Source organism: Nerophis ophidion, linkage group LG05 (genome assembly GCF_033978795.1).
Source record: "Nerophis ophidion isolate RoL-2023_Sa linkage group LG05, RoL_Noph_v1.0, whole genome shotgun sequence".
NCBI classification, from domain to species: domain Eukaryota; kingdom Metazoa; phylum Chordata; class Actinopteri; order Syngnathiformes; family Syngnathidae; genus Nerophis; species Nerophis ophidion.
In genome coordinates this window covers 50,928,498-50,942,194 of record NC_084615.1, presented here as the reverse complement: position 1 = coordinate 50,942,194, position 13,697 = coordinate 50,928,498, and the positions used below count along the sequence as shown (strand labels likewise).

Below are 13,697 nucleotides of genomic sequence, written 5' to 3'. Positions count from 1 at the left end.
CATGCAATTAAAGTGTTGCCTGTTGCTCACAGAACTAAGTCCAGTTCGCAACCTGAGAGTGTCCGAGGAGACCACGGACAGCTTCCGGGTGTCGTGGCAGCCGGCAAGAGGAGCAGTAATCCGCTACCACTTGACCTTTGAACCTGTCGGTGAAGCAGGGGCCAAGGCAGAGGTGACTACGCTCGGTGATGAGACCACCATCGTGCTGCAGGGGCTCCAACCTCAGACCACTTATCTGGTCATTGTCGCTGCTGAGTACCAGTCAGCCTCTGGACCGCCACTACAGACGCATGGCACCACTAAAGAAGGTGAGGATTTATGTTTCTTGTTACCATGTTGACACAGTCATGGTCTGCTGTAGTTACTGCTGTTTGTGTGCTACAATGATTACTAGGGGTGGGATTCCAAAACCGGTTCTTGTCTAGATCTGGCTCCCAGTGTTTCAAATACTGGGAATGATTTGCCGGTTTTGTCATACGATTCCCCAATGAATTCCTTTGGGCACGCATGACGTCATTACACGGTGCGGAAGTGGCACAAAAACTGGAGAGTTATTCACCGGAAAGAATGACAACGATATAACAAGCAATATTTGCAAAGTGGATATTTCATCAAAGAGAGGAATTACTACCTGAAACATTAGCACACACAATAACAAAAACATTGAATGAATGGCACGTTTTCAATCCCGTTCGAGCCGGAAGTGAATCTCCACCAGTAGCACTAGTGGTGATGTCAGCACGTCGTCTGCTGTTAATACTGCAAGTAACTAACTTGAGAAGTAACGATAAATGGTAACAATGATAACCACAATAAAACTCCTGACGGTTAGTGGTACTGTTTTAAATTGTAATTATTAAAAAACGGAGATCGATAAAAGAACTTTGATAAATTCATTGACTGCCGCAAGGTTAAATGCTAACATGAAAAAAAGAGTCATTAACGTATTTCCCCATTAAGAAATGACAAACCCCAATCTAAACTTGTATAAACACATTGCTATCTGACTAAGTAAGATATTTAATTGTGCACATCGAACCTACAAACTGTGCTCTCCCAGGGCCTGATTTACTAAGATCCCAATACCACTCGCGAGACACTGTATGCAAAAAATAAAATACCGTGCAATATGAGTGGGCGTGTTGGATCTGTTCTACCAACAATGCATGCGCAATTGAAAAGTTGTGCAGGCCGCTTTATTTAAATCAGGAATTTGTGTACATAAAGGGCTTTTAACACAAAGACTATCATTACATTCACATTCATGTTAACATGCTACAACCTGTGTGCGATGTGTTATCAGCAACACACATCTGTAATCTGTAACACGTTTTTGCTTTGCAATCTCAACAACAGAAACATATGCACACTGACACTTTCTGGCAATTTCCTTTCACTTTCACATTGAGTGGGCGAGGCTGTGGCTTGAATCACCAGCGCATTTGTGGGTCTGGAATGACTAAAATGCAAGAAAATGCTCCGTAAAGACGTCTTTTTATGTAGGAGGTATATTACAGTAATATATTTCGTAAATAAAAAATCGAACGGCATTTAAAAAAAAAACTCCAGCACCAATCACCACAACGTATCAATTAAATTCATTTTAATGAGCCCCATAAGTTGTACAGCAGCAATACAAGTTAAAGTTAAAGTACCACACACATATTAGGTGTGATGAACGACCCCAAAAGGGAATAAGCGGTAGAAAATGGATGGATGGATGGATGGAACTTACCCTCTATATTTCACTCATCCCATTGTTCCACCCCCTGGGAGGCCAGCAGCAGTGAGCAGCAGCGTTGGCCGCGCTCAAAAATAATTATGGAGATTTTAGAATATTGTGATAACATTAGAAAATGAAATAACTGAATAGACGATATGTCCTTTATTTAAATTTTTGACCATCCACCAAAATGTTGACACACACATGTAGGACGGAGCACTGTTTCTGCAGCCAAATGTGGCAATGTGTCAGTTTGCACATCCTTTTGAAACATGCTCAATAAAACACCAAATATGCTCGCAAAACAGTGATAAGTGTTGATAAATCACATTGAGAGTGCTGTATAATTATATTTGCATCTTCTCCTCCCAGTACTGTGGACGTTTGGATAATCAGCATATATATTGCATATTATGAAGACAGAGACGCAAAATGGATGACAAACCTGATTCTGCTCAATTAACGTACCAGTAGAGTGGAAAAAACAGTTGACTTTATATGCTTATTTGTGTTTAATTGTATCCATTAAACCATATCATATCATAGTATTGAAAATACGCAAAGTATGTGAAAATACCGTCTAAAATGTCAAAAGATGCCACAAATTCAGTCAGCTAGTTTTAATGGTCCACTCACCTTCTGTAGATTGACATCACAATGGAGACACTTCTGCACTCTGACCATGTTATTGGATGAGTCATTTTGGAAATATGCCAAAATTTATAAGAGATGTGCCGTTCATCATTCACAATCATTAGTAAGTCAAGAACACATATGTTTTTAAATAAATAGCTAACAATTATGTCAACAGATCGAGGGTCCTCTGTTGCACTCATCCTCTCTAAAAACATCCAGAAACCGCCAACAATACTCGTGACCTGAAAATTAACCAAATATGAGTGATAATGTTATTTATTATAAGCGCCAATGCAGAGTGACTATTTTAGCGGCGCATTGATAGCAGTGAGATAACACTAGCTTATGCTGCTGGTTTTGACACATTCACAATCCTTATGTAAGTCAAGAACACACATGGTTTAGTTTTTTTTAAGCATTCAAAATCATAAATATATGCCTAAAAATTTGGTCAACAGATTAGGTGTCCTCAGTTGCGCTCATTTTACCCACTCTGAAAACATCCAAAAACTGCCAACAACACACCATTTACATGTCGTGACCTGAAAATTAACCAAATATGAGTGATATTGTCATTATAAGCGCCAACGCAGACGGACTATTTTAGCGGTTCATTGATAGTAGTGAGCTAACGCTAGCTTACGCTGCTCTTATTGACAAATTATAAGCCGGCGACTGCTTTAGCTTTGTCTTAAACTTGCTAAAAGTAAATTCTAGATTGTAATTAATGAATTTCTCACCTGGTAGTAGAGAAATGTGGCCATGGACCTACTGAATTGTACATTCCCCAGAGTAGCTAAGAAGACGCTTGTTGCAGCAACTTTTTTTTAATCCTTTTTGAGTATTGTGATTGATTTTTCATCTAAATGGAATTATGTGAGTGTACCGTCAGTCGGCATTCCAGCGAGAGTGGAAATATTAGAGTAAGTGTTTGTCAAAAATATAAAGTCTTGGATCATCATTTTTCCCAAAGTAATCGTTGTTGGCTCTCACAAAGTCTGTTGATTAGCATTCTTGTTAATGGGGAAGGGATCTGGGGTTCCTAGTAGAGCGGAAACGATAACTCGAGTAATTCGATTACAAAATATATTCAAGGAATTTTTGCTGTCTCGTGGCGTCGCAAGCATTTTTCTTTATGGCATTTTGCCTCGTTAAGGCCATGTCATCACGAACACAGATACATAATAAAGGCATACTTATCTCTGCGTTTAGGCCTCTTTTCCACACGCAGACGCATACTTTTCTCTTTAAAGACGCAGACTTTTACAAACGCTGGCCAAAGTGTAGAGATGCAAAACTCGCCTCTCAGCGGAGACTTGTGATGACATCACGGTTGTACGCTGTCATTTCCAAGCTTAACAACACTGCCTTGCTGCAGTGTTGAGGGCTTAATGTATGTTTGAACGTAAACATGCAGCTATTTTCAGTGAACAATAATAAAAAAGACACATCAAAATGGGTTTTGCGACACTCCTGTTTTGGATACAATCGCTGTGGAACCTCCAGCTGATGGGACAACTTTGACAAGCAAGACTTTTTGCTCTGTGTTTTAAGAAAGGTGCAACATTATGTTATGTTTTTAGTCCTTGTGATGTTAACTTACATGTCTTGCCTCCATTCTTGTAGATGGGGCCGGGTGTGACCGTGCTCGCGCGTAAAAAGCAACTAAAAAAACAATGTAGCGTCGCCCTTGTAGTGTGTACTGATGTTAAAGACACTATGCAGTTCATTACACATGTACCATATCACTATTTTGATTATTAAATGCTTTATAATTCCAGTAGAGTTGTGCAGCCGTACACGCATGTCCGTGCACTTTATATAGAGACTTAACATGCAAAAAGTTTTTGTTAGTACTTGCTGATTTTAGAAATAATGTACACATCACCATGTTGCTCAATGTGTTATAATTCTATGAGTGTTGGGTTTCAGCAGCAATGGCGTGCATTCACTCTTTAATAATGTTCCCAGGGTTCTGTGGAGGTGCAGGCCGGTTTTAAAGATAATGTACATGCCATTGTACGTCTAAAGTATGTCAAAATAAATATAATAAGAGGTGTAATGCCACCAAGTCAGACATTGCTGCTTTTTTCAGGCTTCTGATTGGACAAAATGTGCATGACAGCATCTGTATGTGTTTGTGTGTAGACATAGACAGTTTTAAATCTACACTTGTGTGCATCGAGGTCGTTTTAACCCCAAATATGTGTTTTTGAATATGTTTGTGTTCGTGTGGGCATTTCGCACGGACTTTTTAGGTATTGCCCAGTGTGTTTACCTCACAGATCATATGCCCCCTGCACCGCTCTTTTAAATATGCTTGAGTTTAGAAATCTTCTTCGCCGACATAACTCGCAATGGCAGACGCCGCAGAAAGCAGTGGACAAAAGCCATAGCAAAATGAGGGAATTAAGAAGCGACAAAAGTTGTCTAAGGTGTGGGAACACTTCACACTAAAATCGAAGGAAAACGCAGTAGTAGTATGCAAACATTGCAAAGTGGAGCTCGCATACCACACTAGCACAAGTTCGTATGATTTGCCTGAGAATCTGAACGGGACCAAAAAAAAAAAAAAAGTTTAGTTTTTTTAAGCAAAAATATGATTTATTCGATTACTCGATTAAACAATTGGTATATCCTATATAATACTCAATTACTTAAATATTCGATAGCTGCAGCTCTAGTCCTTAGTGTGAAGTCACGCGATCTTGTGACTGGCTTTCTCATTAGCTCTTAAAATTGCTTGGGAATCTCTGTAAGATTGATACCATTTAGATCATCTCTATTCATCCCTCATAAATCTAATATATACGATAATAGCTTCTATAAAGTTTTGTTATGCTTGTGCAATGACAATAAAGACCTATCCTATCCTATCCTATCCTATATAGAGGCAACTTGTTTTTCCACTCTACTGGCATTTTAACAGACAATCCAATTTGCACACGTTTAGTAGATCACCTTTGCGTGTGCTATCAAGTTTGCACATGTTTTAGTATTTGCAAACCTTTAGTAAATCCGGCCCTTAGTGTCTCTCAGTGCGATCGATCTTTCCTCAAAGTAAAAAAGACAGTGGTTTTTCACGATGTATTTAAGGACCGCTGAACAGAGTACGACTACATCAAAATAATAAATAATAGATTATATTTATTACGCTTTGACATGCTACAGTAAAAACCCATATTCAAAACAATAAAATATTTGCCATTAAAACAGATAAAATACTAAGACTAAAACGTTATCAGTGAAGCATTACAAATAAAAAACTTTTAAAATACAGCAATGGGTTTTCTATTAGTGTGTCTATTTAATTTAAGGAATTTAAAAAATGACTTGCTCATAAGATTTTAGTATGTGTATAATACATTTTTGAGCACATTCCACTATTCTGTTTTCTGCATTGAACAAACAGATCACAGTCTACCAAGTCATATTCATTTTGTGTTAAACATACTTGGCCAATAAATCTGATAATGATTCAAATTCTGATGATAATAGTAGCTGTGATAATTCTGGTCATATCTTTACATCCCTATAATTAACTAACTAACACTGCCTGTCATAGTAAAAGCTGCTATTATTAACTTTAAACGTGAAATTAATACTTATGCAAATTGTGAAAACAACGTGTCTGACTGTCAGGCTGCACGCCTTCTCCCTGTCTGAGAATTGTTCTCCACTGTGGAGACACCGTGATTAGTCATTAAAAAAAACGGATATGCTTAATTTGCTGCAAAAAAATTGTTAATTTTTATTGTCTATGGATGTTCTCATTTATCCAGGTCATTGTCATCTTAGGGCAGGGGTCGGCAACCCGCGGCTCCGGAGCCGCATGCGGCCCTTTGATCACTCTAATGTGGCTCAGCTGCATAATTGCCACCCTCCGTGCGTCGGTTGGGGGGGCGTGGGTGTATAATGTAGCCCGGAAGAGTTAGGGATGCATGGGATTCTGGGTATCTATTCTGTTGTGTTGATGTTGTGTTACGGTGCGGATTTTATCCCGAAATGTGTTTGTCATTCTTGTTTGTTGTGGGTTTACAGTTTGGCGCATATTAGTAAGAGTGTTAAAGTTGTTTATTCGGCCACCCTCAGTGTGACCTGTATAGCTGTTAAACAAGTATGCCTTGCAGTCACTTACGTGTGTCTGCAGAAGTCACGTACAATATGTAAATGGGCTGACAAGCTGTTTGTTACGGTTGTAGAGGGTGTTAAGCGCAATGTCATCACAGAACGCCCTTAATATTTTCGTTTGGGTGAAAATCAGCAGACATTCGAGAGAACAGTTGCCCTGAAATTTGGGAGTCTCCCGGATAAATTGGGATGGATGGCAATTGTGATGTTGTCAAGCGGCATTCAATTAAAACTCGCGGGCCGCACTAATTAAATTTTCATATAAAGGTGCGGCCGCGTGTCTGAGACCCCTGGTTTATACATAGAACAAAGCAAAAAAAAAGTTTGTACGCTGTGTTATTTGATTTTAAATTTCAAAAGAGTTTTGTGGCTCCCATTGTTTTCTTTATTTTGTGAAACGGGTCAAAATGGCTCTTTAAGTTGAAAGGTTGCCGACCCCTGTCTTAGGCCATTCAAACGATCATAACTGTACTGTTTGGTTTGTCTTAGAAAACGTTTCACCTCTGATCCGAGTAAGTTTAATCAGTTGGTGTTCATAGACTTAGATTGGTTAGTCAAACATTGCAGTTGCGATTGATTGAATGCCCTGCGATATTAATGTTTATAGCTGATGGTTGCAGAATTGCACAATGCACAGTTTAATTGGACTTGACTTGCTTGTATTTGTCACTAGCTGGCAGAGTTTTACTTTTGAGTGGTTGCCTCATATATTATTTAAAAAATAATGATTGTATGTAATATTTGTTTATTTCTACTATGGACTATTTAGGTTATTATTATATTATAGTTATGTTGAAAACCTTTTTTCTGGGGAACCTCTGTAAAACACAAGTTGTTTGTTATCCTTTTATACAATTGACAATCCGTAAGAGAACAGGTATAGACCCAAATCGTTAAGCAGCATTGAAAATGGAATCAGAATCGTGAAAATCTTAACAAGTCCCATCCCTACTGATCACACACATTAGTTGTGTTAGCATTCAGCACAACACCTTTCAACAACCCTTCACCAACACCAAAATATGTGTCATTTTAGTACACTTAAGTAAGTACATTGTGTATTTAATAAAAGTTGATTTATCTACCTAAAATGTCGAGTGTACACACATTAGGTGATCTGGAGTCTAACATGTTGGCTTCAGGTTAGGGAATAGAATGAAAAAGAAAAGCCATCTCAGGAATTCTGTCGTGAAGATGAAGACGTGAGTTCAAAGAAGTCATATTATGATTTTTTTCTACATTTAAAACATTTCCTTGTGGTTTACATTTTGCATATGTTATGTTTCACAAGCCATCTTTTCGTTGCTTTCTGAACGTCTGTTGAGGATGTGCCGTTTTGTGGGCAGTCTTATTTATGTTCCTCTCCCGAGTACGTCTTTCCCCGACAGCCATGTTAATAGTTTTTAGCACTTCCGTTTGAAGTCTACTGACAGATATTAGTTAGAACTATATGCTAAAAAAATTTAATTGCAGCAGCGTAGAATGCATGTGCCTGTATAAGAAAGTCCGCCCCATTACAATCGGATAGCAACAAAGAAAGATCTTATTGACTACAATGGAAGACTCATGCAAAGCTCTAAGGGCAAAACTTTACCATATACGGAGACATTCGCTGAAGTCAGCAATTTAAAAAAAATTCACAAATCGGGCAAGTTCTTAAAAGCTCGTTCAGAGGAAGTATGAAGGAAGGCATAATTGTTTTATAAATATCTTCGCAATGCCTCCACGGTTTGAATTCAAATTTTTTGAGAATTATGCAGATCCCAAATACACAAAAACAGGTACCAATAGATAAAAAAGGTTGTTTTTGCATAGTAGTGGCCCTTTAAAAAAATGTGCGATGACTTAAACTTCTGGCAACTTCACGCTGCTTGTGAGCGCTTGTTTGGAATGAAGCTCTCTCCGCTGGCTCCGATGCGTTGAGTCCATTTGTTCCGCTGTGTTGCATTCATGGACTGCTGGGGCCTGGAGACATGGAAGATTGTTCACTTCATATCTAGTGAGGAGAACTCTGCTTAGTCACTTTGTGTTGGAGGGGGAACAGGAAATGTGGAACGTTAGAAGTCAAGTGGAGCTAGAGAAGAAGACTTGTCTGTTCCCAGGTTTAGCAGTCTTTTCTTTCAAATCTCATTTGAAAGAAGCCCAAAATGCACTTCCAGATTTCAGTGGGAACTTGGATAGAAAGGCTTCCCAAGCTTTGGAGAAGACACTGGATTGGACATGAAACAGGACCAGATTCAATTACGATTCAGGAGCTACGATTTGATTAAAATTAAATTATTTATGCATCTTTATTTTATGTATATTGATGCAGTTTTACATTTCTTTTTGTTTCACTCAATAAGTGCTTATCACTTGCACTTTTAGAAATAGTGCATTTGTAATAAGAAATTCCCATCACATTTATTTATTGAATGGAAATGTGTGCAAAACTGGAACTTAAGTGCCCTAATATAAAGGAGCTCGTTGGATCTCTCAGTGAGTTGGCTCGCTGCAATCAGCTAAATGTTAGAACTGTCTGCATTACTTTATTTGCAAATAATATATAGATGATTGACCTTTGCTAATCAATTTCATAATCATCCTTGTCCAAATTGCGATTTATCTAAAAATCGATTATTTCCCCCACCTCTAAACAGGACAAGCCAAATCATTTTGTAATTTCCGACACCTCAGAAAAGAGTTAATCCTGCTTGTCTGTCGTCAAAAGAAATTTTGAGTCTTCCCTAGTTAACTTCAGTAACCCCAGCGTTACAGTTGGTTAGCAAATATCTTGATCACCTTTTTTCTGATGTGATGTGATGTGGCGCCTTGTCGCTCTCTTTCCTTTCCTTACTGACTTTGACAGACTGGCGGTTTTAAAAAGATAACACAACACTTTTCTCCATCTGGGCCACCCGTGTAAAAAGTGCTGAGTCATCCCACGCTCCTCTGGGTTCTTTAAAATGTCTGATGGAAGATGGAACATGTGGAGGAGCCAAGTTTACACAGTGCAGGACGCCAGCAGACTTTCCACTGCAAGCAGCAGATTTTACTCACGCTAAATGTTTTCTACAAGCTAGCTTCTTGCTGCGCTTGTTAGCTAACCACGTGTTTTATGTATAGTTGTATTTTAGTTATTCATCTGCTCAACTTGTGAGGAAACATCGATATTTAACAGTGACTATTAGCGGCTGATGGACTGATGTCTTTTTGCTGCTCTTTTCCACAAACCACAAAAATGTTATGACAGTTCACTAAACCACATCAATTTTTTCACCATCAATGTGTTTCTCTTTGTATTGTCATTTTGCAGTCTTTCATTGACAAACAAGACCAGCTGCCGCATGCACACAGAAATATATTACAAATGATATTCAATGTTGCTGTGGCTATCCCATGTAATTTTCCATGTGATATGTCATGCCATATGATATTCTAAAATATATTCCATTGCATATGATATCTAATATGATATTGCATATGATCTTCCATGTGTCATTCATACAGGTCATTGTAATACCAGGACATTTAATCTATCTCATGTGGTATTTCATATTATATTCTGTATGATATTTCATATGATATTCTATGTGATATTCCATATGTTAGTTCATATTATATTCCATGATAGACTATTTAATATTCAATATGATATTCTATATGGTATTCATATTATATTCCATATGAATTTCTATTTGACCTTGTATATAATAATCAATGTGATATTCCATATTATATTGCATATGATATTCCATGTGATATTCTGTATGTGATTTCATATAATATTCCATGGAGTATTTCGTATTATATTCCATTCGGTTTTCCATGTAATAGTCTGTGTGGTATTCCATTCGATATTCCATGTGATATTCTATATGTGGTTTCATGTGATATTCTGTGTGATATTCCATGTAACATTCCATACTGTGTTCCACATAATACTCTATATGATATCCAATATGATAATACTAATGATATCCAATATGATATTACATATGATATTCAATATAAGCTATGTGATATGATGTTCCATGTGCTATTATGACTGACATTGTAATATTTCATTTGATACCACGTTATTTCATTTGGTATTCCATATTAAATTCCTATAACATTTCATATGGTATTCCATGTGATATTCCCTATTAGTCCATTTGATATTCCATTTGGTACAAACGCTGTTTGCATATGAGTTGGGAAATTGTGTTAGATGTCAATATAAGTGGATTGCAATGATTTCCAAATCATTTTCAACCCATATTCAATTGAATGCACTACAAAGACAATATATTTGATGTTCAAACTCATGAACTTAATTTATTTTTTGCATATAATAATTAATTTAGAATTTCATGGCCTCAACACGTGCCAAAGTAGTTGGGAAAGGGCATGTTCACCACTGTGTTACATCACCTTTTCTTTGAACAACACTCAATAAATGTTTGGGAACTGAGGAAACTAATTGTTGAAGCTTTGCAAGTGAAATTCTTTCCCATTCTTGTTTTATGTAGAGCTTCAGTCGTTCAACAGTCCGGGGTCTCCGCTGTCGTATTTTACGCTTCATAATGCGCCACACATTTTCGATGGGATACAGGTCTGGACTGCAGGCGGGCCAGGAAAGTACCTGCACTCTTGTTTTACGAAGCCACGCTGTTGTACCACTTGCTGAATGTGGCTTGGCATTGTCTTGCTGAAATAAGCAGGGGTGTCCATGAAAAAGATGGTGCCTAGATGGCAGCATATGTTGTTCCAAAACCTGTATGTACCTTTCAGCATTAATGGTGCCTTCACAGATGTGTAAGTTTCCCATACCTTGGGCACTAATGCACCCCCATACCATCACAGATGCTGGCTTTTGAATTGAGTGTTGTTAAAAGAAAAGGTGATGTAACACAGTGGTGAACAGGCCCTTTCCCAACTACTTTGGCACGTGTTGCAGCCATGAAATTCTAAGTTAATTATTATTTGCAAAAAAAAAGTTTATTAGTTTGAACATCAAATATATTGTCTTTGTAGCATATTCAACTGAATATGGGTTGAAAATGATTTGCAAATCATTGTATTCATTTATATTTACATCTAACACAATTACCCAACTCTTATGCAAACGGGGTTTGTTTTTCATTTGACATTATGTGTGATATTTCATATGATAGTCCATGTTACATGCCATATGATATCCCATGTGATATTCTGTAATATTCCATGTGGTAATCCATATGATATTCAATATGAGTTGTGTAATGATATACCATGTGCTATTCTGTGCGGTATTCTATTTGATATTGCATATGTCCCATGTGGTATTCCATATTGTATTCTGTATAGTATTCCATATATTCCAGGTGATATTCTATATGGTATTTCATTTGATTATCAATATGCTATTCCAAGTGACATAAACCACATGATATTGCATATGGTAATCCATGTGGAAATAAATTAGGTATTTCATGTGATATTGCATATGATATTCCATGTGATATTTTATATGGGATTTAATGTTATTTTGCTTGTGGTATTCCATGTAAAATTGCATTTTATATTCCTTGTTGTATTCCATATGTGATTTCATGTGATATTCCATGTGGTATTCCATATGATGTTCCATGTGATATTCCATATTACATTCCATGCTATTCCATAGGATATTCCATATTTTTTTCCATACGATATTGTGATATGTAATATTTCATGTGATATTCCATGTCATATTTAATTTGGTGTTTAATTTGATATTCCATGTGACATATCACGCTGTACGTTCAATGTGATATTTTATGTGATATTTCATGTGTTATCCCCAATGACAGTGCTTCTTAAACTTTTTCCACTAAGTACCACCTCAGAAAAAAACTTGGCCCTCCCAGTACTACCATAATAACCAACATTAAGACACAGTAACGTAGTAGGCCCACATGTTTATTTAAGAAATAGACGGAAGTTTTATTTAACAATAGTATTTAATATTTTGGCCACTGTAACATTAGACACAGTTTGAACGTTAACACTGTGTTTGAATATAGGAAAATAATACACGGTACTTTAATCAAGTGATTCTTTAGCGTACCACTAGTTGGAAGCCACGTAGAAACTCGTGGGACACGTGAAGTGAAGTGAATTATATTTATATAGTGCTTTTTCCTCATGTGACTCAAAGCGCTTTACATAGGGAAACCCAATATCTAAGTTACAATTAAACCATTGTGGGTGGCACTGGGAGCAGGTTGTTAAAGTGTCTTGCCCAAGGACACAACAGCATTGACTAGGAAGGCGGAAGCGGGGATCGAAACTGCAACCCTCAAGTTGCTGGCATGGCCGCTCTACCAACCAAGCTATACACGTACCACAATTTGAGAATCACTGCTCTATGGTATTCCTTCATATTCCATATGTTATCCCACATGACATTTCATGTTCTCTTCCATATTTATTTTATATCATATTCAATGTGATATTCCATTTGATATTTGTCATGTGATATTCCCTATAATATTCCTTGTGATATTCCATGTTATTCCATATGATATTCCATTTGCTATCCCCTATGACAGTGCTTCTCAAACTTATTTCACCAATACCTCCTTGGAAAAATCTTGGCTCTCCAAGTACCACCTTAAAGGCCTACTGAAATGAGATTTTCTTATTTAAACGGGGATAGCAGGTCCATTCTATGTGTCATACTTGATCATTTCGCGATATTGCCATATTTTTGCTGAAAGGATTTAGTAGAGAACATCAACGATAAAGTTCGCAACTTTTGGTCGCTAATAAAAAAGCCTTGCCTGTACCGGATAGCAGACGATGTGCGCGTGACGTCACGGGTTGTAGAGCTCCTCACATCCTCACATTGTTTATAATCATAGCCACCAGCAGCAAGAGCGATTCGGACCGAGAAAGCGACGATTTCCCCATTAATTTGAGCGAGGATGAAAGATTCGTGGATGAGGATAGTGAGATTGAAGTACTAGAAGAAAAAAAAAAAAGGCGAGGGCAGTGAGAGCGATTCAGATGTTATTAGACACATTTACTAGTATAATTCTGGAAAATCCCATCCATCCATCCATCCATTTCCTACCGCTTATTCCCTTTCGGGGTCGCGGGGGGTGCTGGCGCCTATCTCAGCTTATCTGCTTATTGTGTTACTAGTGTTGTAGTGAGATTATAAAGTCCTACCTGAAAGTCGGAGGGGTGTGGTGACCGCCAGTGTCTCTGATGGAAGCCA

General features: G+C 37.6%; 1 protein-coding gene across 8 annotated transcripts in view; it reads left to right on the top strand.

Moving 5' to 3' along the window:
• The window catches only part of col12a1b (collagen, type XII, alpha 1b), a 120,013-nt gene that overhangs the window by 22,280 nt on the left and 84,036 nt on the right, over positions 1-13,697 (top strand). For all 8 annotated transcript variants that reach the window (XR_009806898.1, XR_009806895.1, XR_009806896.1 and 5 more), the window contains one exon: positions 33-308. Coding sequence is in view for 1 of the 8 variants with exons in the window: in XM_061901386.1 (XP_061757370.1) it covers positions 33-308 (276 nt within the window). In the remaining 7 variants the exon portion in view is untranslated. The remainder of the gene's footprint in view (positions 1-32; positions 309-13,697) is intronic.